Source organism: Oncorhynchus kisutch, linkage group LG19 (genome assembly GCF_002021735.2).
Source record: "Oncorhynchus kisutch isolate 150728-3 linkage group LG19, Okis_V2, whole genome shotgun sequence".
Classification (NCBI taxonomy): domain Eukaryota; kingdom Metazoa; phylum Chordata; class Actinopteri; order Salmoniformes; family Salmonidae; genus Oncorhynchus; species Oncorhynchus kisutch.
Genome location: NC_034192.2, coordinates 15,525,467 through 15,552,951, shown reverse-complemented (window position 1 = coordinate 15,552,951; position 27,485 = coordinate 15,525,467). Strand labels below are relative to the sequence as shown.

At 46.7% G+C, this 27,485-nt stretch overlaps 1 protein-coding gene across 3 annotated transcripts; it reads right to left on the bottom strand.

Annotated features, from left to right (window-relative positions):
• Positions 1-450: 450 nt before the first annotated feature.
• Positions 451-27,450, bottom strand: LOC109864354 (protein-methionine sulfoxide oxidase mical3b). Of its 3 annotated transcripts, XM_031797291.1 has the most exons (31): positions 26,344-27,450; positions 24,841-25,218; positions 24,222-24,429; positions 23,960-24,076; positions 23,762-23,863; positions 23,328-23,584; positions 22,477-22,734; positions 22,213-22,328; positions 21,837-21,963; positions 21,672-21,765; positions 21,418-21,565; positions 20,837-21,033; positions 20,489-20,589; positions 20,282-20,386; positions 19,963-20,097; positions 17,242-17,355; positions 10,870-11,056; positions 9,240-9,370; positions 8,908-8,980; positions 8,416-8,659; positions 7,981-8,168; positions 5,474-6,682; positions 5,294-5,394; positions 4,935-5,018; positions 4,698-4,748; positions 3,061-3,327; positions 2,587-2,680; positions 2,402-2,452; positions 1,429-1,528; positions 1,167-1,240; positions 451-1,051 (listed from the first exon to the last, which is right to left on the bottom strand). In XM_031797291.1, exons 2-31 carry the CDS (start codon positions 25,084-25,086, stop codon positions 864-866), a joined length of 5,367 nt encoding a protein of 1,788 aa, XP_031653151.1. In that variant the 5' UTR covers positions 25,087-25,218; positions 26,344-27,450; the 3' UTR covers positions 451-863. The 3 variants fall into 3 exon arrangements, with proteins under 3 accessions (XP_031653151.1, XP_031653152.1, XP_020307675.2); XM_031797292.1 differs by lacking the exon at positions 4,698-4,748; XM_020452086.2 differs by lacking the exons at positions 4,698-4,748; positions 4,935-5,018.
• Between the last annotated feature and the right edge of the window lie 35 nt (positions 27,451-27,485).

The following is a 27,485-nucleotide window of genomic DNA, read 5'->3' as shown; positions in this document are numbered from 1 at the left end:
TGGCAGCCACTCCCTCAGGTGGCCTTGACTCACCGACCAGTGAAGTCCTCAGTATCCAACCATGTTCCAGAGCAGGCCCCTGGGTTCATGCCTAGGACCATGTGCTTTAGGGGCCACAGAGCTGGAGCCACAGACTCCTTTACACTTTAAGAAATCCACACAAAACAGGGGTTTGAACCTACAACTCTTTGGCCACAAGGCAGGGATTTAACCCCAGAGCCATAAACTCCTTCACATACTATATCTTTATACAAGTGGCAGGTTTAGACAGAAATAGCTGCTGAGATTCGTGACTGAACACAATAGCCACACCTGTGCAGGAGACGGACTGCTGGAATCCCCAGCCCTGGATTCCCCATCTCACTGGAATCCTCAGCCCCAGGTAGTCCCTCCCTTCCTCTCCCCTACAGGAGTCCCCCTTATCATCTCAAATGTTCAAACATGACATCATGATGTCAGAATGTCTTTATTATCCAATGTGTGAAGTAAAACATTATTCATGTCATTTAAAAAAAAAAGGTTTAAAAAAAATCAGTGCTGTTTCTTTTTTACATAATATACATTTTTCTAAATGGTTAATAAATAACAATACAAATCATTCATACATATCGCCATAACAACAGCCTGGGTGAGTATAGTGAGCATAGGGCCATCAGTCAGTCAGTCAGGGGTATAGCAAGATGTGTGTAGCAGTGGGGATTGGGGAAACATCTTCAATCCTAAAAACTGATCATCCAGACACTGTCCCGCCTTGATCCTGGTCATAACGTTGTATCAGAGGAGAAGTGACCTCACAACCGTTACCCTGATCGCAGCTTTAGAGGGGAAGTGACGTGTCTGTGCTTGGGCCCAGTTGTTCAGGTTCAGGCCCAGTTGTGCAGGCCCAGGCCCCGGGACAGCATGATGGCCTCCAGGTCTCTGTCCTCCTGGCTCTCCTGCAGCCGCTGCTCCTCCAGCAGAGACACCAGAGCATCTCTCTGCTCCACCACCTCCAACATCTCCCCCAGGATTAGCTTCTCCTCAGCCAGCTCTGCCTCACCCTTCAGGTGGTCTGAAAGAGAGGGAGAGAGGGAGTGAGAGAAGGCTGAAAACAGAGAATATATTACAAGCGTTATGGTACTGTATGACGTGTGTATGTTTCCTTGCATATGTATGAGTGTACTTACCATCCACGGCCATCCTCTCTCTGAGCTCCTGTTGAAGACGGCTCTGTCTATCCTCCAACTCCAGCTCCCGAGCACTGAGGGAGAGAGAGTTGCCATGGAGACCACATCAGTCCACAGGGTCGAGCACAAAGACACTGATGACTCAGATTGCATACTGCAACCAGGCATACTACATACTGCCATTTCGTCATGAGCGCTCATACTAATCATACATTTGAGTCCAGTGGTGACATATGGGGTCAAAGGTCATATAGATACTCACAATATCATGAGTTCTGACTCATAGCGCATCAGACAGTTCTTCTGCTGGACCAGCTTGAACCACTGCTGCATCAGAGCTGGATCATCCTGCCTGCCCATGACTAAAGGAGAGAGAGGAAGATGGAAAGAGAGGGAGGGGTAGGGGGGAAAGAGGGAGGGAGGGAGGGGTAGGGGGGAAAGAGAGAGGGAGGAAGGGGTAGGGGGGAAAGAGAGAGGGAGGGAGGAGTAGGGGGGAAAAGAGGGAGGGAAAGAGGGAGGGAGGGGTAGGGAGGGAAAGAGGGAGGGAGGGGTCGGGGGGAAATAAGGGAGGGAGGGGTGGGGGAAATAAGGGAGGGAGGGGTGGGGGAGAAAAGAGGGATGGAGGGAGGGGAGAAAAGAGGGATGGAGGGAGGGGGAGAAAAGAGGGATGGAGGGAGGGGTGGAAAAGAGGGATGGAGGGGTAGGGGGGAAAGAGGGAGGGAGGGGTAGGGGGGGAAAGAGGGAGGGAGGGGTAGGGGGGGAAAGAGGGAGGGAGGGAGGGGAAAGAGGGAGGGAGGGGTAGGGGGGGAAAAGAGAGAGGGAGGTGTAGGAGGGGGAAAGAGGGGGGTAGGGGGGGAAAAGAGGGAGGGAGGGGGGGGAAAAGAGGGAGGGAGGGGTAGGGGGCAAGGAGAGGGAGGGAGGGGTAGGGGGAAAAGAGAGGGAGGGAGGGGTAAGGGGAAAAGAGAAAGAGAGAAGGAGTGTCAGGAACCATGGGTAAGATTGGAGGATAATTAATAGTTGGAGGGAATCACAGGAGGTGGGTGGCACCTTAATTGGGGAGGACGGGTTCGTGGTAATTACTGGAGCCGGATCAGTGGATTGGTATCAAATACGTCAAACACATGGTTTCCAAGTGTTTGATGCCATTCCATTTGCTCTGTTCCAGCCATTATTATGAGCCGTTCTCCCCTCAGCAGATCCACTGGATGGAATGCAGCATAGTGTGAGGTACATACCTCCCAGGTGCAAGTCCAGCTCTTCACTGTCATTCGACTCTCCCCAGTAGTCTAAAATAAGAACATACCAGGCAGTTGACCACATGACCACACGTACACTGATCATATGCTTAGTCAAACTAACTAAGAGTAATATAGTTGAAACAAACCATGATGTCAAACAGGTTTGTAAATAGTGTGTTTACCTGCTTCCCCTCTCAAGGCCTTCTCCACAGCCACACCCCTCTCCTCCAGCTGCCTCTGCTTCTCCTCCACCTGCTCCAACTGCCTTTGGATCATCTGACAAGGCCCATTTTATACACTCAAGCCCTGCTTATACCTGATTCTTACATGCGTTATTTGTCCTGATCTTGTCCACATTCTGATTGGTGTAGAGGTGCTGACTAACGGGGGAATAAACTGGAAGCTATAAAAACAAAGAGAGTCACACACTCGATGTATAAACTCCCAGTAATTTATTGGGTAAACTGACTCTCAGAATGTGGACGGATATGAGATATTTTAATACCACGACTAGACATATTTCTGAACATGTGGGCACAATCAGAATGTGGACAAGATCAGGACAAAATATGCATGTTAGCGCCACCTATAACATAAATGCGGCTTCAAACAAATCATACGCACCGTCACACATACATGAGAAACCTACATCCTACCTGGGCTCTGTGCAGTCTCTTGAGTTGCTCCTGTTTGGCCTGTTTGCGCGCTGCCCTCTGTACCCTGCGTGTTAACCTGGCATCTAGCTCCTCCTCCTCTGGGTCTCGGTCTCTGTGGAACATGGCCTCTGACACATCCAGGCTGGACGGGTCCTTCAGGTCCTTCATGTGCACCAGTACCCCCACCACCTCCGTAGGGCACGATGACTTCCACTGTGTATCCATATGGGTGGAGCTGTCCAGCTCCCTCTCTTTCCCCACGTGCCTCTTTAGGAGAGAGAGAGAGCATCAGCAGCATACACACAGACACACACACACACCGTTAAGATTCGACCACAGCAGCAAATTCTGAGTATACACACTACTGGGGTTTAGGGACGATAAGGACACAGCACAGAGCACAGAACAGCTTGATGCAACCAATGGGAATGTTCGCACTGCCTTAATGGGAATGTTCGCACTGCCTTAACGGGAATGTTCGCACTGCCTTAACGGGAATGTTCGCACTGCCTTAACGGGAATGTTCGCACTGCCTTAACGGGAATGTTCGCACTGCCTTAACGGGAATGTTCGCACTGCCTTAACGGGAATGTTCGCACTGCCTTAACGGGAATGTTCGCACTGCCTTAACGGGAATGTTCGCACTGCCTTAACGGGAATGTTCGCACTGCCTTAACGGGAATGTTCGCACTGCCTTAACGGGAATGTTCGCACTGCCTTAACGGGAATGTTCGCACTGCCTTAACGGGAATGTTCGCACTGCCTTAACGGGAATGTTCGCACTGCCTTAACGGGAATGTTCGCACTGCCTTAACGGGAATGTTCGCACTGCCTTAACGGGAATGTTCGCACTGCCTTAACGGGAATGTTCGCACTGCCTTAACGGGAATGTTCGCACTGCCTTAACGGGAATGTTCGCACTGCCTTAACGGGAATGTTCGCACTGCCTTAACGGGAATGTTCGCACTGCCTTAACGGGAATGTTCGCACTGCCTTAACGGGAATGTTCGCACTGCCTTAACGGGAATGTTCGCACTGCCTTAACGGGAATGTTCGCACTGCCTTAACGGGAATGTTCGCACTGCCTTAACGGGAATGTTCGCACTGCCTTAACGGGAATGTTCGCACTGCCTTAACGGGAATGTTCGCACTGCCTTAACGGGAATGTTCGCACTGCCTTAACGGGAATGTTCGCACTGCCTTAACGGGAATGTTCGCACTGCCTTAACGGGAATGTTCGCACTGCCTTAACGGGAATGTTCACACTACCTTAACGGGAATGTTCACACTACCTTAACGGGAATGTTCACACTACCTTAACGGGAATGTTCACACTACCTTAACGGGAATGTTCACACTACCTTAATGGGAATGTTCACACTACCTTAATGGGAATGTTCACACTACCTTAATGGGAATGTTCACACTACCTTAATGGGAATGTTCACACTACCTTAATGGGAATGTTCACACTACCTTAATGGGAATGTTCACACTACCTTAATGGGAATGTTCACACTACCTTAATGGGAATGTTCACACTACCTTAATGGGAATGTTCACACTACCTTAATGGGAATGTTCACACTACCTTAATGGGAATGTTCACACTACCTTAATGGGAATGTTCACACTACCTTAATGGCATACGCCCTCTTAAAGGCCAGGGCATGAGGCACATATGCAGACTTGGAAAGATGAAGACCAAAAAACAATCAAAATAGGGCACACAATATATAGTATGTCTAGATCACACAAAACGTACTCTAAATCGGAATGGGAGAAGTGTAACCTCGCTCAGCAACTCTGCTGTAACTATCTCTAACTAGACTAGGACACAACAGCCTGCATCGTACTGCCACAAAGTAGTATACCTCCCCTTCCTCATTCTCCTCTTCCTCCTCCTCAATGGTTTCCTTCTGAAGGTCTGACGCTAGGTCAAACAGCTCCAGACGAAGCTGAAAACATTCATCCATTAAGAGATTTACCTGAACCTCTGAAGACAGGAGATGATATGGTAGCCAACAAAGACCAGATATCCCCTAACACATATGACAACAGCCTCCTATAGTGTGAATGAATTTCCTCCAAACAATGACCGTAAAGATGGCTGGCATCCACAGAGCTGATCAGAGGTCTGTAGTGACATCACTGACTCTCACAGTCAGAGCTGTAGTGTAATGTCAGCCTGCTGCTCTGAGATCAGTGGTAGTGTTAGTAGTGATGTTCTTACGTTGGCCTTGGGGTTCATGGAGCATCTCTCCATCACAACAGAGCAGGTGATGTCTGACTCCTCCGGCTCTGACCAGCTCTGGCGCTCCCTGAACTTCACACCTGCACAAACACAGAGGTTCACCTTAGGAATTCACTATACCAGATCACCAGTGTGTGTGTGTGTGTTTGTGTGTGTTACCTCTTCTCTCTGCAGAAGTCTTCCTCCTGCCCTGCTCTTTGGGGGCTGGGGCTGTTGTCGAATTGGGAAGGGAAGTCCTGCCCTTCTTCTTCCTGTCCCTCTTATAGCCAGAGATGACAGCTCTCCACAGGCCCAGGGGTCCACCCTCTCCTATGCCCGCTTCAGACACACTCTGGCTGGGGGGCTGGTTGTCCCTGCGGCACTTACGTGAAGGGAAGATGAAGCCCCCCTGGAGAAGGAGGGGAGGCAGGCTCTCTGTGAGTCTGCGGGGGTCCAGACCTTCTCTGCTCTTCCCTGGGAGAGGCTCCCTTCCTAGGGTGATTTTCATGTCCTCCCAGCCCACCCCCATGGCTGCTCTCTCTATCTCCCTCCTCCTCTCCATCTCCCTCTTCCTCCCGATTTCTCTCTCGTCTCTGGGCACTGCCTTAAGGGGCTTCAGGGGGGACAAGGGGGAGCTGATGTCCTCTAAGGGGTCTATTACTTCACCCTTACACAGCTGCTCCCCAAGAGACCCCGCTCCAACAGACCCCCCCGCGGCAGGCCCGCTTCCCCCACCCACGTCCCACGGATTTAGTTTCTTGCCCCCGACCCCCCGCACAACAGCCGACGCCATGATAGGTGCGGGGACAAATCGAGGGGCAGGGCGAGGGGCGGGGCTCTGCAGTGACTCCGCCTCCACATCAGGGTGGGGCAGGCTATCCCAGCATGCCCTGTGCTGGGCGGGGGGAAGGATGCAGGGAGGGGTGAGAGGGTCCGAGGTAGAGGTGGTGGAGCTCCCGCCCACACCGATCCCTGAACTACTGCTGGGGTCACGCACCCTCTCCCCTCTCTCCCTCTCCTCTTGCTCTTTTCTCTCCTTCCTCTCTTTCTCTTCCCCATCCTCCTTTCCCACTTCCGGACCGGGGAAGCAGCCCAAGGTGGTGGAGGAGTTAGGGGAGGAGTAGGTAAAGACAGAGGAGTCTGGAATTGAGACAGAGGACATTGATGTGGGTGCATGTGACGTTAAGGGGGTGAATGGTGTTGAGGCAGTGGCTGGAGTGGAGAAGGTGATATTGGGTACACTGGTGGGGCTGTGTGGACCGTGTGTATCGGGTGCTGTCGAGTCAGGCGTGAGTGTGTCTGGAGAGTGTGCGTTTTGAGAGTGTGCGCTCTGCTGCCACTCGTCCAACGAGGCTACCTCCTGAGCAGTGAGGTGGGATGATCCTTCCTCTGAGAGAGAGAGAGAGAGAGAGAGAGAGAGAGAGAGAGAGAGAGAGAGAGAGAGAGAGAGAGAGAGAGAGAGAGAGAGAGAGAGAGAGAGAAAGGGAGGGGGAAAAAAGAGAGGGATGAGGAGAGTAAGGGAGACGGAAGGGAGAGAGAGAGTAAGGGAAGGGAAGTAAAGAGAAAGTCAGAATCTCTACAGACACTCTAGATAGCAACCTCCTGTGTCTTACAGGAAATGTTGCGTGTGAGCCACAGTTGATATTGAGCTAGAGTAGGTATTAGGTATTTTTGCCGTTGGTTGGCAACACTGTAGACTTGATGAGGCAAATTATATTATTAATAAGGTTTGGGCAACCACAGCCACCAAAACCATTGGACCGTGGGTGACCGAGTTGCATTCGTTTTCCCACCTGGGACGGCCCATGTCGGCCGGTGTTCAGACGGACGATTCCTCCCACCCCATGTGGAATTGCCTCTATCGGGGGAGCCCCTGTAGGAGCCGGTTATCCCCGTTTTAATGACAAGCTCCAGCCACGCCCCGTCCGTGCGAGACCCAGCTGACCCAGTGGCCCTACATTGGTGGTCCGGTGCGGGGAGTGAAGTACCCAGGCAGCGATGCCTGTGGTGATGTTCACCCATGCTGTACCGGCGCCAGAGACACGTATTCTCAAACACTGTCTTTAATAAGTACCAAACCTGGCTGACCCAGTGGTCGCTGCTGGCCAGGTCTGGTGCACAAAACCAGATAGAGACATCCCGTCCCTTTCGGTCCGACCCAGTGCCCCTACACTGGGAGTGGCTCATCCAGGCAGCGACCCAGTGGCCGGTCCTGGTATACAGAACCAAAAATCACCTGTGTAAGTCCATGGGGTGCAATAGGTGAGGAAGTTACTGTAATTTCTGCCCGCTAGTGTGTCATTATTCTCAATGACACAACAAAACATGCTAAATGGTTAGTAACAAAACAATTACCATAATAAAAAGGATAAACATGTTTTGTTAGCTTTCTCTCCTGTGGCGGTGCTATCTGTCTCCTCCACCTCTTCTAGAGGGAGGAGCCACAGACCTGAGTGATGCTCCCTCTCCAACGGAGAGTACTCCCCTTCTACCAGCAGGGGGAGACACACCAGATAGAGAGACGGACAGGGAGGGAGGACACACATACACAGACACCGAGAGAAAGAGGGTTGAGAGACCAGAATAGAGAACAAAAGAGAGGAAAGGAAACTAGTCTAGAAAGAAATCTTTCTGACTGACAGCACAGAGACACACACACAGGAAAACAGAGTAAAAGGCACAATTACCATCACTAGATAACTCCTCCTCATCAACCTCTCCTTCCTCCTCTCCTTCTTCTGTCTCTTCTTCGTCGTCTCCTCTCTCTCCTCGGAGGCGTGCATGTAGTTCCATGGCCTTCCTCCAGGAGTCTCTAGCCAGGTCATTGGTTTGAGCCCGCTGCCTCTCCCCCTCCTCCTCCGTCTCTGATTCCGAACTATGAGGAGAGAGGAAGGCAATTAGTGTGTGTGTGTTCGTGTGTGTAAGTGTGTGTGCAAGAGAAAAGGGGGAAGAGAGAAAGAGGGAAAGAGAAAGAGAGACAGAGGGAGATATATAGCGAGAGAGAAAGAGGGAAAGAGAAAGAGGGAGAGACAGAGGGAGAGATAGCGAGAGAGAAAGAGGGGGAGAGAAAGAGGACACACTAGATAGAAATAAAGATACATTTTTGTTTTTGTAATGCTGACCTGGAGCCCTCGTTGCTCTTGTCCCACAACGGGCTGCGCTTATGATTGGCCTTCTTCTCCTCTGTCACCAGCAGACTGAGGTTGTAATTGGCCAGAGTCTCCTCTGGCACCTCCTCCGGCTCATCTGTTAGCTGTTCAGTCTCCAGGCTCCCCAGGCTCACATGGTAGTTCTCCAGCTCTATACGTTCTGGCGTGCCGTGCACGCGCTTAGCCAAGCCACACTCCCTCTCAATCAGAGATGCCACTGAGCGCACACACACACACACATAGAAGCTTTACCAAGCCGGACCCACTCCCAATCAGAGACGCCACTGAGACACACACACCAGCCACACACACACAGACATACACTTAGCCAAAGTCAAACTCAGGACATTCTTTACACACTCAGCGGCGTCACTAAGACACACATTCTGTGCACAAACACACACACGTCACACGCATTACGACTGAAAACACACACGACACAGATACATGAACCTCTTGGCTTACCTGAGGACTTGCGATCTGCTGTCACCACAGTCACTGAGGAGCGAGGGTTAGTGGACAGAGCAGCTTGGGACTCCTGGAAGGAGGGGTCAAAGAAAGAAAAAAAGAGCATTTTACCAAACATTTTTCCAAGGACCAGTGTATTGATCTACAGAAAACCTCATACATACGTGATGTGTTCTCCTCAAAACAATATAATAAACAGAGAGAGAGAGAGCTCGTCATTAACTGAAACCTTAATTGCTATGTCTATACAAATATCAGGAGGTAAAACCCCAGATCAGCCAAGAGCTTCTATTTCGCCAGAGTACGAGGGAAAAGGCAGAAGTCCTTACCAGGAGGGTCCGCTGAGAGGGGGTCCGTTCGTAGGGGGTTGGGGGCTGATCGGAGATCGGGGGGGCTGCCCTCTTCCTCTGGACCGGCCCAACCAGACGGACGTCATAGTGCGGCTTACAGTAGAACTTCCCTACACACAGAACCAATGAGTTAGAACACGAGACACCGAACCGCCCGACACACAGCAGCAGTTGAAGAACCTCGCTACAGAGATCTGCAGCTCCCATGCATCTTACAGAAGAACTTTAAACAAAAAAAACAAAGTGTTATCTAACTACAGTAGAAGTACAGAGAAAACCGTGTTAAATATCGTACAGGTCTCCTCCTCAGCTAAATCTCATTCACATTTCCACACAAAGAAAACAGTGTCCCTCGACCTTGAGGAAAAGCTACATCTCTCAGCCTCCCGGGAAAAGAACGGGGAGAATGAAATAGAGTTGTGTCTTACAGTGGGACTCCTCCATAGAAAACAGCGCCGGTCGACAGACCGACAGGAAGACACACTTGATCTGGTCCCTACACTGACAGACCACTTCATATATATAGTTTACCCTACACACACTTCTCTCCCGCCTCACACTCAAACGGCTATCATGTGAGTCCTCATCCCTGATTGGTTGAAGGGTTTGAATTAAACTTAGAAATCAACTCCTGACATGACAGACATCTTTTGTATCTGCCCCCCTCCCTCCCTCCCTTTACAAACACACAGCACATCTCTAAGAAGTACAATACACACACACACACACACACACAGTTACGCAAGCAGGCATGCACACACACACCATAGATTTTTGTGGGCCCTAAGTGAGATTTGGTTGGGGGGCCACCCCCACCTCGTGGTCAAAACATTTTGGTGGCCCTCCTATTCACGGCAGAAATAAACATTTAAGTTTTACATTTAATTTCCTGCAGTTCTACACATTTTGCCATGGGGCCAAAATAAAATTGTGCAATTTTACAGTAAATTTCCTGCAATTCTACCCAATTAGGGGGCCCCGTAATTGGGGCCCCCTAATCTAAAGAAATGTTAGCTGACATAGCTAATTGAGTGACTGAAATAAGAAGAGAAAAACTGCTAATGTCCAACCACATTTTTTTCTTGCACCTTGTGTATTATACAGTAATCAAAGATAAACAACCACGCAGTCGGTCCAGGGAGCCCCAGGCCCCAACGGTGCAGTAAGCAACACACTGAGTTTGTGTTCATCATGTGTTAACTGAGTTGGTCTCTGGTCTGCTGATAACCTGGAAGCTTTACAAAGTGATCACGCGGTGTAACATCAACCCAGCCCAGTGCAGATTGGAGACATCTGTATAAAAACAGCGTGATTGAGTGTCACTAACCCTCATTAACTGTAGGTCAGAGCTGCATTCAAGATAACACAAGTTGTGGTAGAGCATATAAAAAGTTGTAGCAGTGTTTCGATGCCTAAGCCATGCTGGTCGTGGTATTTTCAGTGTGTGTGTGGGGTAGGGCAGCCCTTGTCATTCATCGGAGTTACCCATTTTTACCATTACTCTCCAACTCCATGGAGTTCAGTGACACCCTCTCCCTGCCCTCACCCCTCCCAGGTCTCTCCCCTTTCTCCACCCTTAGACCTGGTCTCACTCTCCTCAGAGGCTCACCGTTAGGCCGGTCGTAGGCGTAAGAGGCCAGGCGGATGGTGGAGCTGCAGTGGTCACACTGGAAGCAGCTCCGGTGGAAGAACAGTCCCTCAACACTGAGTCTCTCCATCACATACACGCGCTTACTGCAGAAGAAACACACATCACTGGCCCCTCCTGACCCTGCCAACACAGAGCGAACGGCAGCCTGAGAGAGCGAGAGAGCGAGAGCGAGAGAGAGAGAGAATGAGCTGTAATAGATGGATCACCTCACTTCAGAGTTAGCTTACTACCAAAGAGGTTACTGCATTGCGCAGAGATTCAGATTTTTCACTAAAAACATATACCAAACATTGATTTCAAAAGTCGATTCAATATCTGATAAATTAAGAATAAAGGATGTCTGGAGAAAGAATCGGGTGTCAACTATGACATGACACATTGACTTTGATTTTTGGGTTATTGAACAACCGGTAACAGAATTGCAGAAACTGAATTTCATTATGGGTCCCTGATCTGTACTACATAGAAATGTATAATTATGGATATGAATGTCATTCTCTTCATGGTGATGTTTCCTAAATAGGTACACACAAGGTATAATCATGGTGCGGATTACGGGAAGAGGTAGTAGACCATTTATTTAGCTTGACTATTTCCTATCAATAATAATTGTCTTTCCTGGATCAGCGGATGATGGTCAACAATATCACTAGACAACTCGCCTACAGCTAGACCCCAATGCGCATCCAATCCATCCAACAAGTAGGCCTATAGTTGACTCTTTCAGTTAGAAGCATTCGATTTTGCAATGGTATAGGACTACATTATTTGGGATTTGTGTGCCTATGTAAACTGTTTTCACGGCGAAACATAATGAAATGTTATGTAGCCATAGTTACACATACAGTGCATTTCCCGAGATCTCCAAGATCCTTGATTTGTACAGGGTTGAAGATCACCGTTCTAATTCAAATGTTAAATGCTTAATAATGACAAAATAACACGGTCATTCATGTAAGGAAATAAGGGTCGTGTTTTGTGTTTTGTCACACGATATGTGAAGACTCAAAGCATTAACTCATGAATTGTGGACACCTCAAAACATATTTTGATTCAACGCATGTATTATATTGAATGTAGGCTACCTATGATGAGTGTGTTCATGTGTTTAAAATTGCCATGGCTGAGAGGGTAGGCTACCGGGCAGTAGAGTAGGCTTAGTGGAGGGTATAAACGCAAGTAAACGTTGTTAACCCACCTTAAAAAAATAATGCATTGAAAGTATAGGGCGCGTTTCTTTTTCCACCACGACATATTCGACTACATGTCGTATTCGACTAGTAGTTGTTTTGCCGAAAATCTCCCCTCACAGAACCCCCCCCCCCCCTCTCGTGAACGCGCACACACTCAATTCTTTATTGCTGTGAGTTGCTTGTTAGTTGAGATTTCTGCTGTCAGTTTATCCGTTGTCAGTTTATCCTACATTTCACAGATTTTAGTAGCAGAATTTAGGCTGCGTTTCATTAGATTTTTTTTTTATGGGTGTTTTATCGCCGGGGAGGCACTAGGAATGTCTGAGGTTTTCGGTTTGGCTATTTGTTTCAAGTGTATCAGTCTATAAATAAATATCTTTGCCAAAATTCGACATCTCTCCCATGTCGTATTCGACTAGTAGTTGTTCTGAAATGTTTATTGCTTGCCTACATTTTACTCCATCCTCTATGTTTAATTTAACACGCATAATTTCGGTTCTACTTTCTATAGAACAATCATCCCCCTTCTAAATTCCTTAATTTTGTTGCTAGAGTCAAATACTTTCTGTGGCACACATCAGAGTCAAATACTTTCTTTTTAGCTCGGGGATTCGATCTCGCAACCTTTCAGTTACTAGTCCAACGCTCTAACCACTAGGCTACGCTGCCGCTGATCATTGACAGCTGCCTTGAAGGACACAAATAGAAAATGTTTTCTGCTACTAAAATCAGTTAAATGTATGCTAAACTGACAACGGAGTGAAGGGCAGAAATCTCAACTAGCAAACATGTCACAGCAATGAAGAATGGAGTGTGTGCGCGTTCACGCGAAGGGTGGGGGTGATTCTGGTGGGTGGGGGGGGGGGGGGGGGGGGGGGGGGGGGGGGATTTTCAGCACAACACCTGCAATCAGAATTTACTCGCCTATTTTTTTTTACCACTTCAGACTGGCTACGGGTCAGCCTATTTGATGTTCATGATAATACACCCTCCCGTTTTCGGCTGTTTTTATGCACGACGCAACACTGGAGGAAACCGCCCTTAGCCGTGGTATATTGGCCATATATATCGCAAACCTTTGAGGTGCCTTATTGCTATTATAAACTGGTTACCAACACAATTAGAGCAGTAAAAATAAATATGTTGTCATACCAATGGTATGATATACCACGGCTTTCAGCCAATTAGCATTCAGGGCTCGAACCACCCAGTTTATAATCCACAAATTACCACCGGCTAAATCTATGAATTTAAAATGACTATGTACTCTGATTGCCAGTCCACTGTTTTATCAGCCCAGGCAGGGAAATTCAAAACTTGATCTCCAATATAAAAAAAAGCATCTAGGCATTATCTCACATTTCTTTTAGACTACATTTTTTCATTAACAGAGGAGATTTGTATAAACCTTGCTGTCTGTCTCTCCGACATTTGCAACATTGTTTCAATATTCAAATTCGATCTCCAGCTGTCCCATCGTAATGAACGTGTAGGAGGCGGGACGAGAGAGAGGCAGGCAGCGTTTCTCAGCCAGTCGAAATCATGAATCAGCTGGCATCATTTTTATGGATATATACAAAGAAATGTCAATTGAAAAAAATGTCAAACGAAACGAAGTGCAGCTAGTTTGCAGTCTTTCCAGCGTCCGTTTGAAGTTATTGTGTTAGCCGTGTTGTTGTCTAGCTCCCCTGGACAACAGTGTTCCTAACGAGAGAGCACATGTTCTATGCCAGGCGAAATCGTGCCTCATTAGCACATTTTTATGCATGTATCCAAATAAATTTCACTACACAACAGCTTAAACAAATGCAGCTACTATTATTCTGTCTGGCTGCACTGTTTGAGGTGACTGTACGTTAGTCGTAGTTGGCTGGCTAGCTAGCAAGCATGGGATAACAACGTTGCCAGCCAGTATGGCAACGGAACATTTAGAACGAACGAATGGGTCGCGTCCGTAGATACAGAACAAAAAGACTGGCAACCGAACCAATAGAACGAACGACCAGTCGGCTCGGGTAGCATCCTTAGATTTGTGTCGGGACTATATCTTGTGGAATGATGAATTAATCAAAATAACGTTTTTTAATTCAAACGTGTCAATCATTATATGAATATGTACGTAACCCGTTGTATAAAGGGATAATGCCCTCGAAGCCGGTGTTTGGAGGATAATATTGGCACGGTTTGCCGTAACAACACCCGTGCAAATATATCCTCCAAACACCCGGTTTCTCGGGCATTATCATTTAATCAACAAATGGCACGAGTAGGCCTATACATGCCGTTAGGATGCTGGAATTATTTTGGAGTGGAGGCACATGCACAGTTAGACTACTTTTTGAATTGATTTGTTTGACAATCAGATGAAAATACAATTTCTGTTAATGCCAAATTAAAAGCTAATACAATTTTACTGTTTAAATTGGCTTTATTATTAGACCCATAAAAAACGCTCAAGCGTGTGCACTCAATACAGAGTACACCCGAATGTCATGGAGTAATTAAATATTCATTATCCTCCTTTAGATATTTTGGTATTATTATATTATTTAAATGAGCGCTGCCCCCAAACAAGACCAAATTTGGTGGGTCTGCATCCGACCAAATTTTATCCAATCATCGATGTCTATGTTTCACAAGTTTGGATATCAAAGCACAGCCCAGTAGAGCACAGTGGAGTACAGCACAGTAGAGTTCAGTACAGTACAATAGAGTACATTATAGTATAGTACAATACATTATAGTGTACTCAACTCTAGTGTGCTCTTCGAGATGGGGAAAGGTCTGCCCATAATAAAGAGATTGTCTGCTTTTTTGACACCACACTCCACAAAGCAAGTCCTGCCAGCTCTAGTTTAGTCTTATCTTGATTATTGTACAAGTCCTGTGGTTGAGTCCTGCAAGGAAAGACATAGTTAAGCTGCAGCTGGCCCAGAACAGAGAGGCAAGTCTTGCTCTTCATTGTAATCAGAGGGCTAATATAAATACTATACATGCCAGTCTCTCTTGGCTAAGAGTTGAGGAGAGACTGACTGCATCACTTCTTATTTTTATAAGAAACAATGTGGTGAAAATTCCAAATTGGTTGCATAGTCAACTTACACACAGCTCTGACACACACACTTACCCCACCAGACATGCCACCAGGGGTCTTTTCGCAGGCCCCAAATCCAGAACAAATTCAATAAAGCGTACACTATTATATAGAGCCATTATTGCATGGAACTCCCTTCCATCTCATATTGCTCAAATAAACAGTAAACATGGTTTAAAAAAACCAAACAGATAAAGCAACACCTCACAACGCCTCTCCCCTATTTGACCTAGACAGTTTGTGTGTATGTATTGATATGTAGGCTACGTGTGCCATTTTTAAATTGATGTAGTTCTGTCTTTGAGCTGTTCTAGTCTATTAATGTTCTGTATTATGTAATGTTTCATGTTTTGTGTGGACCCCCAGGAAGAGTAGCTGCTTCTTTCGCAAAAGCTAAATGGGGAGCCTAGTAAAATACCAAATACATACTGTGTACTGTACTGAACTCTACCGTACAGTACACAACTATACACTACTTTTCTTTACTGTACTGAACCATACTTTACTTTCCTGTACTCTAATGTGCTGTATTGTACTTTAATGTGCTGTGCAAACTTGTGGGGCTGTAGGTAGCCTAACTATTTAAGAGAGCTGGACCAGTAACCAAAAGGTTGTTGGTTCGAATTTCCGAGAATGCTAGGTGAACATCTGCCAATGTGTCCTTGAGCAAGGCACTTAAACCTAATTGCTCCTTTAAGTCACTCTGGATAAGTGTGTCTGGCTAAATGACTGAACTGTAACTGTGAACCCAACTGTGGTTTGTGACCACTATGGTTTCCATTGTAGCCAACTCAATTGCAGAAATTACGTTACCGATTGATTTACTGGTACCGAATTGATATCAGTAAAAACCAGTGGTGGAAAAAGTAACCAATTATCATACTTGAGTAAAACTAAAAGATACCTTATTAGAAAATGACTTAAGTGAAAGTCACCCAGTAAAATGCTACTTGAGTAAAAGTCTAAAAGTATTTGGTTTAAAATATACTTATGTATCAAAAGTAAAAGTATAAATCATTTAAAATTCCTTATATTAAGCAAACCAGATCACACCATTATTTTAGCCAGGGGCAAACTCCAACACTCAGTCATAATTTACAAACTAAGCATTTGTGTTTAGCCCACCAGATCAGAGGGCGTGAGGATGACAAGAGATGTTCGCTTTATAAGTGTGTGAATTGGCCCATTGTACTGTCCTGCTAAGCATTCAAAATGTAACGAGTACTTTTGGGTGTCAGGGAAAATGTATGAAGTAAAAGTACATATTTCTCTTTAGGAATGTAGTGAAGTAAAAGTACATACTTCTCTTTAGGAATGTAGTGAAGTAAAAGTACATACTTCTCTTTAGGAATGTAGTGAAGTAAAAGTTTTCAAAAATATAAATAGTAAAGTAATGTACAGATACCCCCCAAAATGACTTAAGTCATAGTACGTAGTACGTTAAAAGTATTTCTACTTAAATATTTTACACCACTCGTAAAAACACTATAACTAATTGATAGGTATACCTTTACTTGTTACTTCTGTGAACTTTCATTATCCTCCCTCCTCATGAGGGAGAGAAATTAGAAAATATCTTCAAGATATGTGGGTTTTTGGTACAGAATTTCACAGCACAAGGCAATGTTTCTTAAAACTAAATATAAGTGTTGATATTAGTTGGCAGCGGTCTTTACTTCAACATTATTGTGTTTTGATACCTTTAAGACTTTTTCTGGTAGATGTTTTCTAAAGACCCATTTTCCATCTGTTTGTCCAGAAATCAAAGCCTTTGTTTATTCCAATTTTTTGGGATGGAAAATGTTTGAAAAATGTATACATGCCTTAATATATATATATATTTTTAACAGACTCCTAGCTTTAATTCGACATCCAATTTGACATGTTCTTATGAACTTCACATGTTGGTGCTCATGGGTACTTTTACATGGAAATGACCTACTTCAGAACAAGCCTAGATAGGGTATAATCCAATGCTGGATGAGTTTCGGCCTATCGACAGTATTAGTATGGGTGAGTCGACTCACTCAAATCAATTCTTACCGTTTCCTTCCTATCAGGAGTGTGCTGGGGTGAAGGTGACTCCTGACTTTGAAGCTGATTGGATATCTGTTCAGCCAATGAGCTCACTCCCCCTGTGTACATCTGAACATATTTCTAAAAGACAACAGGAGAAAAGACAGACGGGGTGAGGACGAAGGACTGAACAAACAGTAAACACACAATAAACAGACACAGACACACTCACTAGGGATGACACAATCGGAGCCATAAACAGAGCGTTTTGATGTGGTGTTATGGATGTGGAAATGGACCACAAAGCTAGAAGCATCAAAACCCCTATTGGATTCTATCATTATACTCATTTAACCCTCTTTCTGTTGCAGTTTAATCATTGTCCAAAATAATACATATAAATGTTATCATTAGGCCCTTATCTCACACCAATCAAACTGAATTTGTAGGCAAATAAGAGAGGAGTCCGAGGAAAGAAGGCTATGCAAACATGAACAAAAAACATTCACAGGCCTGTGATTTTTTTAATCTTAAAAAGGAACATTTCAGTTGCAGTGTTGTCACATGCCACATGCCCTGCGGTAAATTATACAAATATACTTTCTTAAAAGACCAAACAAGATGTACTCTGACTCCAGTTCAGTCCAGTTTAATCCTCTTTCTCTGAAACAACAGTTGTTAATATGATTTACAGTATCATTTAACCCTCTGGCACTGCCCTGAGGCCCATAGATTGAACTCAATGACTATAGGTCAAGTTGGAGCCCACTTATGGTCCACACTAGGCCAATAATGGACAAATGGAGCCCCACGTTACTCCTTATAGTCCAAGGATCTTACATATTCTGATTAAAGGTTGAATTGGTTCTGGATGCCAAAACAGCCAAATAATCCATCTAAATGTGAATCAATTCTCAATTGCGGTACGGTTCTAGAAAAACAAATCCATTTCAATATCACATCAAAATAATTTCAAAAATACAAAATCCAGTTGCAGCCGACTGCATTTTTCAGTGACAACACACTCGAGGCGTCTGTCTTCAGTTTACACAGAGGTGTACGGGGACACAGATAGTTAATTAGCACAGGTAAGTCCACTCTGTTTTCCACAAACAAACACTGCACCATGGAAATGGCTGTGTGAGAACACTAAACCCTAAAAAGGTGTGTAAGAAATTTAACAAATGTGATTTTTGAAAATTGATTTATTGCTTATATGAAAGACGGGTTTCCATATGTTTCCAAAACCGTACCGCAAGCGATGCGGGTTAATGTTCAGCGCGAGCCTCGGGGCTTTTCTATCGTCAATTGGCGCTAAAAGGTAGTTTGTGTCTCTGAATGGGGTAAATCCACACTAGGGGTATGGTTAAAGCTTTGACAGCGGGCAACGCTTACTGCCAACGTTCACCATGCATCTGTCCAGATCTAAACATGGATTTGATGTGTTCTCTCAGTCTATTGTTTTCACTACACTGCTAGAACAATTCATTGTCTTACGCCAGATATAGCAGCAACATTCGTCTGTTGGTTGACGGACTGCGAGTCGCGTAGGATTGACGCCACCTGTCGAAAGACAATTCTGACAGTTGGTCTCTTCTGTCCTGGAGATATATCAGGGAACCACTGATGTAGCTGAGAAGAGACCTCAAAAGTCATCACACCAATGACACACAGTCTACAGATGGCTACTGGGAACTTGGGGAGTCTAGGAACATTTATGGGTGGCATGGGACGTCATCACTAGTCTTACATGCCATCTGGTCTACACACAACTACATTACCCAGAATCCTCTGGGGGGGGGGGGGGTGGCCTACCTGCTCCCCCCTGCTGGGCAGAGTGTGACATTTGACCTTTTCCTTGTACTTGAAACTCATCTGCTCCTGCTGCTGCGTGCGCTTCTTCTGGGGTTAGATGGGTTTAGACGGCATCATGTGAGTGGGTGGTTGACGTAGCAAAATAGTGAAATACTGGAATATCTAGGGAACTCTAAGGCTAAGAAAGGGCTATGACAAAATGCCACGCGACTGAACTACACAGCACACATCATGCACCCCCATGTGGTGACACAGAGAGATACAGCTATATAACTCTACAGTCCACTAAGAACCACAGGTGAAACGTGAGGGGGTGGTGAACCTGGTGAACGTTTCCAGGTGACAGCGGAGGCCACAAGGGCTGGCTGGGCCTGGGGGTCAGGGGATGCTGGAGGAGGTGGAAGCGTGGGCATGGAGTCCCCCTGGTGGTCAGTTAGTAGAGGGATTGAGGGCTGTGGAGCCGGGGACGGCCATGGCTACCTTTATACCATACTACAACCACAGCCTTAAGAATCTAGGCCAAGAGCTACCGCTGTTAACCCTAACTACCGGTTAATCTGAACCCATATTGCTGCAACCACAGCTGCTCCCTTCAACCAAATCAACCCTTACTTACTGCTCCATGGCTCAGTGAGTCCCATTGGCCTTGACCCAGAATGCCCATCACAGTGCAGCTAATCTGTTTTATCCTCTGAAACCTCAAGAGGAAGTCAGTCGGCTCACACCTGGAGGATCTAAACTACCAACAGCTGTTGATGACAGACCGTGCTGTAGAAGTCGTGCTGCAGAACTTCCTTTATTCAGATTAAAAGCACAGATTTTCAATAAGATTTTTTTTTTTTTTTTACTTTGATGCTTTGAGCGAGGGAAACCACTCTTAGAAACACCTGAAAACTTATAGCAACAAGAGTTCTGAATTCCATCCCCTCTCACCTGTCTGCGTAGAGCTGCAGCTGGCGTGGAGGAGGGGCAAGGGGCACTCTCCTCAAACTTGGCCAGCAGCTGATTGGCCATCGAGCGCACTCTGCTCTGGCTTGCTCCACCCACAGAGCACAGGGCAGCCTCTTCCTGTGGAAGGCAGAATGGCGGAGAGTTTGACCAGTGTCACTGAAAGGCCAAAGGTGTTGTATTGCTGTTCTAACTTCTAAAATACTTCACATTATTGCAGGTCATCTCATTCATTTAGTCACAGAACTACCGGCAGTTTCAATTTCTGTTACCTAACCCAGGGGTAAATGTTACACCCTCTCACCTCATAACTGTCCTGAGATCTTAATCTGAGATCTTGTTTCACGTCCTCCAGACATGGCCGACTGGTCTTTCTCCTCTTCCCCACCGCATCCTTCTCCTTTTGCTCCTGGTGGGAGGGACACAGACAAATACATATTAAACACACATGCACCTATACACCTACACAAAGACAAACAGAGTCCCTGCTTAAACAAATAGGGGTGTGTACCTTGGGGTTGCGCTTGCGGGATGGGCTGTGGCCCAGGCGGCTGAGGAGAGAGGCAGGACCGATCACAGCAGCCCTCCCATCGGTGCTCTCAGTCTGGGATTCTACAGAAAATAGAGGAGAAGAACAGTCATGCACAGCCATTCCTCACCTCCTTTCCTTCACAACCACTGACAGGTAATAGGAATAGACACAGTTTCACCACTTTGCTTTTGCTTAGTAAGGCATTGAAGATACGTGGTTATGAAGGAGAGGGCTGGAGATGAGAGAGGGTAGGATAAGAATAGAGGGTGATGAGGAGAATTGAGCCTTAACAGCTCTTACGCTGACTACTGTGGTTGAGAAACTCACCACTTGGGGGCAGTGCGTCCTTGAAGAGCTGGTGAAACTGGCTGAGGTACATGACCATACAGAGAGTGTCCGTTTCACTGACAGACGACATCTCCTCGACAGTCATCACAGGAGAGATGCCAAACTCCTTCTCTGCCACCTCCAACCCCAACCTCATATTCACCTCCCCCTCATCCTCCACCAGAGAGACAAAGTCACTGCAGAGAGATGGAACGAAAGAGTCAAAGTTAGAGAGTCACACACACACACACACACTTTACACACGCACGCATGCACGCACACTAGAGCAAGAGGACAAAGAAAGGGACTGATCCAATCAGGTAATTAAAAGGGCACTAATCAGGACCATGGTCTTCTCACTCATCACCCTCACCTCTCTCACACACACATGCACCTGAGCTTGCGTGAAAAGGAAGTGAGACTAAGGTTCGAAAGGTGAGAGGTGGGCTGAGAAGTGAGGCATTGGTAACGTTCCAGTCTAACTACATTGCGCCTGAATGCTACCTTTGGGATGAGCTGTATGAGGCGAGAGGCGAGGTGATTTGTGACGAGCAGGAGGCTAGTGGTCAGAGGTGACTCACATGAGGTCAGGGCGGTAGTGGTGGATGAGGGCGCACAAAGCTAGGCCACTCTTCCAGGATGTAGTGAGGTCACTAACAGCAACGCCATGGTAACCCTGCGTCTGCTGCTGGCACCACGACAAAAGCTTACTGGAGCGAGAGAAGGACTCTGGGGAACCAGATAGAAAGAAAATAAATATGAGTGAAGATAGTGATCAAGCCAACGGTTAGAGTTATGTTAGTGTACCGTTCAGTACTCAGAGGGTCAGACTCACCCTGTCGTAGTAGCTTCGGCAAGGGGGATCGGGGTTGCGGTTCCTGGACCACACCCGAACCTCCATTCTCTCCTGTGTATATTAGATGGCCCACCTACAGAGATTGTCACCATCATCATCATCAGACCTGTGTGTGTGTGTGTATGTGTGTGTGCCTGTGTATACCTGTGCGGGGCTGATGAGTTGAGGGTTGATGTTAGGGTAGCGGGTAGCTGGGTCTACGGTGTATTGGCCAAAGTTTTTGTTGACATTTTCTGGAGTGGTCTGAGGAAGGAGACGATACAGACTCTCTCTGAAAGAAAGAAAAAAAAGAGAGAGAGAGAGAGAGGATTATTTAGTTATGGAATCAGGTGAATGATCATTTCGTTTCCTAGCCAAGGTGCCTGTGTGTGTTTATCAATGATTTTGGCATGTCACGTATGTTTGTGTGGGTTTGGCAGTGTGTGCTTGTCTAGAGGTTTTACAATGTGTATTTTGACAGTGTGCCCATTCCCTGTTTGCTGGTGCGCGTGCTCTCCTAACTGCAGACCTGCCATCTCACCTTTCAGCAAGTAAGTCCAGAGGGGCGAGTCCTTGAGCCCAGCTCCGTACCATCCAGGCAGAATCCAGTGCTGCCAGGAACCCCCGTGCTATACCTGTCCCCATGGGCCAGAATGGCTAACACACACGCAAGCAGACACATACACATTACAACCATATGCTACTTACAACAGAATACCTTTCAGAGTACATTAGGATTGCTGACGTTAACATTCTTCTACTCTCCCTCAACTCTGTTCCTCTCTTACTCTCCCTCACTCCTCACCTCCAGAAGGCTGTCTCCCACCAGCGTGACCAGTAGATGGTGTCCATGTCTCTGTCTGACCAATGCAGCGTTCTCTGACGCGTACATACAGGTGAAGTCAAACAAGGCAACATCAGGCTGCCCGTAGTGGTTCATGGCAAAGTCCAGGGACGGCAGCTGGTGATTGGTGGAGAAGTCCGCCGCCTCGCGGGCATAGGCCAGCAGTGCATTCTGGTCCACGTTTCCCCGTGAGAGAAGTGTTTCTGTGTCTGCATTGTCCTGATAGGTATGACACAGTAAACATCAGTACAATAGAATGCAATCACTGTTTGAACAATAACACAGTTATACAGTCAAAATAAGGGCAGTAACACAGCAGTGAGACCAACATGAGCAAAATAATGATAGAGTCAATCAGTGCGTCATACAGTATTTGTGTGTGTATGTGTCTGTGTGCGTTGTTTTATATATATTTCACTCCCCAATTTTGTGATATCCAATTGGTAGTTACAGTCTTGTCCTATCGCTGCAACTCCCCGTTTGGACTCGGGAGAGGCGAGAGCCGCGCGTCCTCCGAAACACGACCCTGCCAAGCCACACTGCTTCTTGACACACTGCTCGCTTAACCCGGAAGCCAGCCGCACCAATGTGTCGGAGGAAACACCGTACAACTGGGGGCCGAGTCAGCATGCATTTGCCCGTGCCCGCCACAAGGAGTCGCTAGAGCGCAATGGGACAAGAACATCCCGGTCGGCCAAACCCTCCCCTAACCCGGACGATGTTGGGCCAATTGTGCGCCACCTCATGGGTCTCCCGATGCAGTGACTTAGACCGCTGCACCACTCGGGAGGCCCGTCTGTGTGCGTTGTTACCCGCAGAATGACTCCTTTCTCCAGCAGACTCTGCTTCTTAGCCGTCATCACAAAGTAGTGCGTGTCGTCCTTGTAGTACACTATATTCTCCAGGTCCACTCCCGTGGCATCCCGTAGCTCCTGAAAGAACCTCTGGTTGAAGATGAAGGCCACTCCACTGATCTCCTCCACCTTGGCCTCAGCCGTGGTGTTACGGTTCATGAAGTTAGCTGTGATAGCAATGGCCAGCTTGCCTCGGAACTCCTTACGCCTGAACCCTGATTGGATACATGGGAGACAGGATGTGATGGTAAACAGGAAGTCTGGGATCAGAGGGCTAGAAAAATTCCCTTCCTATAAAGGCATTTACTAAGAAATCTGCATCTGACTGATGCTGCATGAGATCTGTTGCTGTTTCAGTTAAGTATTTCAGTAGGTGCTACTAGATGATTTACCTAGTAGTGTGTTCCGTCGTCCATCAGCTCCGATCACTACGTCACACTGCAGTGTGTTAATAGGGTGAGACTTGGGTTTCACCTCCACCCTCCAGCCTACCTCTGAGGCACACACACACACAAAGGCATTAAATACACACGCACACATGCACACACACACACACACACACACACACACACACACACAGCAGGTCTTACTCTGTTGCTCCTGGTCCACAGGTGGCTCCACCAGTCCCTTGAACTCTACGTTGACATGGACTTCCACACCCAACAACAGAGCCACCTTTAATAACACCAACTGTAGCTGCCGTATACCTACAGAGAGAAGGAGGGAGAGCGAGAGAGGAGGGAGGGAGAGGGTGACAGAAATAGAGAGAGGATTCTCTAATGAACATTGAAGCCCCATAGCTGTAACCATGGAGACAGTGGGGCCAAGGGTCAGGGATTATTCCATACTCACTGATGTGGTCAATGGCTCCAGCACAGAACTTTCCGTAGAACTTCTTGGCCCCGAGGCCCCTGAGGTCATGGATGGTGAAAGGCCAGAGGTGGAGGACGTTGTTCCTGGAGAAGGCATCCCTCTTCTCCAGCAGCACCACTCTGGCCCCCAGGAACCCCAGCTCTACTGCTGTACGCAGACCACATGGCCCCGCCCCAATGATCACACACTGGGAGAGAGGACAGCTGGGATGAGAAGCTAGAAACGTACACACTTAAAACATACACACACTTGACATCCATATACTATACATATCAGACCTGGGTTCAAAACTATTTATAATATCTCAATTAATTTCACGTACTTTGAATGTAAGTATACAGATATCTTTTAATCGAAAAGACAAGCAGTTGAATATTTTAATGTATTTGGAAATACACTTGGAAAGTATTTGAAAATACTGACTCAAATAAACTCCCATGCATTTAACACAGGCATTACAAAATAATATTTGAAAATTCTATTTGGTAGACTATTTCATTTTGACAAATAACCATTCAAATACTGAAATAAATGGACTTGTTTTTGGGCTATGCATTTGAACATTTTAAACACCAGATAGTAAATGACTAATAAGCACCGTGGTGTTGGCACAGACACGGCCCTTCCCATATTCGTGGTGGGCCGCCCGTTTGTCCAGTTTGGCCCACAGTGCGTTGGCCTTCCAGTAGCTGAGGCGTTCTTTGAGGGTGTGGTAGAAAGGCCGCTGCGGCTGCGTCGGGGGGTATGTCTGTGGCTGTGTGTGTGTGTGTGAGCTGAAGGTGCTCACACAGCAGGTTGAAGGCACGGAGTGTCGTTCTGCAGGTGGACGCCTGGACAAACTCATCAAATAGAACCTGGGCGTGGCCCTCCTTCTCTGCCTGCTCCGCCTCCTGGGCCTCGTCGGCAACACCGGCAGCAGCAGGGCACCCTGAGAACTCCATCTCAGCTTCCTGTTCCGGGCTCTTTCATTGGCTGCCTGGAGAGAGAGAAAAGACAGAGACTACGTTCCACACTGACTTCCCATGTAGAGTCTATGCCTAATAGCCAGTCTGTTTGTGTTATCGTTCCAACTCCTTGCCACGCCAATGACAGCAATGAAGTTGGCATTTGCAAAAGCACAAACAGATATGTGATCAGGCTACATGCGTAATAAATTGCTTTTAAAACATCTAAGTACATTTCTAAGTTTGCAAGTAGCTGTGTGTGTGTGTGAGGTGTTCTCGGTCTGAGCTGGCTGCATATCAGATGTTAGGTCTCCTGCTAGGAGGTAGGGCTAGAGAGGTTCTTATACTGTTTAGATCCCAGATAAACCAGCTCTCCATGCTATGCACTGGGCTTATGGGTAATGTAGTATATCTGCTGCTGAGACTCTGGTTGTCACACAATCAAAGCCCTCAGAAAAGTGTTCTATATGCTGCTATCGCATTATATTCATTGCACGCAGGTGTGTGAACATAAAGCGCATTATACAGTATATTCTGTATGGTATAATCAGCCAACAATACACGATCAACATATTCCCTTTTTACACAATAAAAATATAGGGTACATAAGGACTTGGAGGAGATAGAATATGTGCCCACATCCCAAGACTGGGACAATAACCAAAGCATTCACCAGACAATACAAAGAGAAAGAGGGAGGGAATGTGTGTGGTTGGGGGGGGGGGTGGGCTGGGGACACAATGCACCTCATACATAGTGGAGCCAGCAGTACCATGCACCGAGAGAAACCCACACACATACTCCAGCACCCACACACACTGTCAGCATAGCAGGGGGAGATGTACAGTATGGTAGTTTATTAGATTGAATTACAACATTTGATAGATACTCTGTTAATCCACCAAAGGGAGAGAAACAGCAGCATATGACCCCACAAGACTAACAACCTTACAGAAGTAAGACACTCATCTAAAATGGATCGTGTAAGTGTCTAAGACATGCTACATAATTACCTTCAACATCGACAAGCTTTCCTTCAGTCATTCAGTATTGCCCGTCCGTTATGTCCACACGATACGTTCCAGATAACACATTCAAGTACACACACAAACACACATTGACAGAAGAACGCACACAAACTGCTTTGTGGGACTTACTGAATGCTGTGTTGTCTTCTGGCCTGTACAGACATCGTCACTCCTCGGCTCAGCCACGGGTTGCCAGGTGTCCCTCAGAATCCTAATGCAAATCTCTCTTCAGCCACAGAAACAACACCCCACAAACCTGCACTGCAGTAGCCTATACTGCAGCCCCCATGGTCTCGGTCTGTCCCACTCCCTTCCTTATAGCTTGATGTGCATTATGTTGATGCCAAACTCTCCAAGTCTGTCTTTCTCGCTCTCTCACACCCAGACACTTTTCTCATCCAAGGTCAGGGAACAGCCAAGTACAGACTCCTCCCCCACAGCATGTTCACATAGGCTACACACTCAAACGGGCACGCCTGCACACACACACACCTAATCTCATGGTGTCCCTGGGAAACAGACTGGGATCTAACAAGCTTAAAGAGGAGAGGGATCACAAGAGAGAGATCATTCTGTAAGAACGTGGCGCTGAGGGAGAGAGATCCCGCTCATAGCCACACAAAAACAGTGGGTATGTGTGAACAGAACACACAGGTCGAGGCCTATTTGTGCATATGGCCAAGACACAAACCCACTAGTGTTGTCAGAGAGAAACGGTTGGGTTACACATTCTGTCTGTGTAGAGGTACCTACACATGACAGAGGAAATGCACGTTTATAGGCCTACCCACAATGTTCAACTTACGGTCATATGAATCTTTGCTAACCCAAAATGGTCCATGTTTTCCATAGCTGAAGACCCAAGCCTAATGAGAGGGTGGGTGAAAAAGTCACACAGGGCTGAATCTATGGCTGGACACTGTGGCTAACCCCTGACCCTATGGCTTAAGCTGCAGCTAATACCTGATCACATTCACTGATCCATACTATATTCCCAGTAACTACTTCAGTATAATGCCCGCTCCCCACCACACACACACCACTAAGCTGCGGGTGGTGTTAAAGTCTAATTTTAACATGAACCCCTCCATGACTGGGCTTCTCAACCTTTCCAATGAAACACAACCAAGTCTCCCACTGTTTGCTTAAGATTTCACATAGCCCCATTGGATTAGAACTTTGTCTTATAATTTATATAGATGACAGCGACATCTCCCTACGGGGTAATGTCATCATCTAGTGATGGGAAGTGAGACTGAATTCCCCTGCCT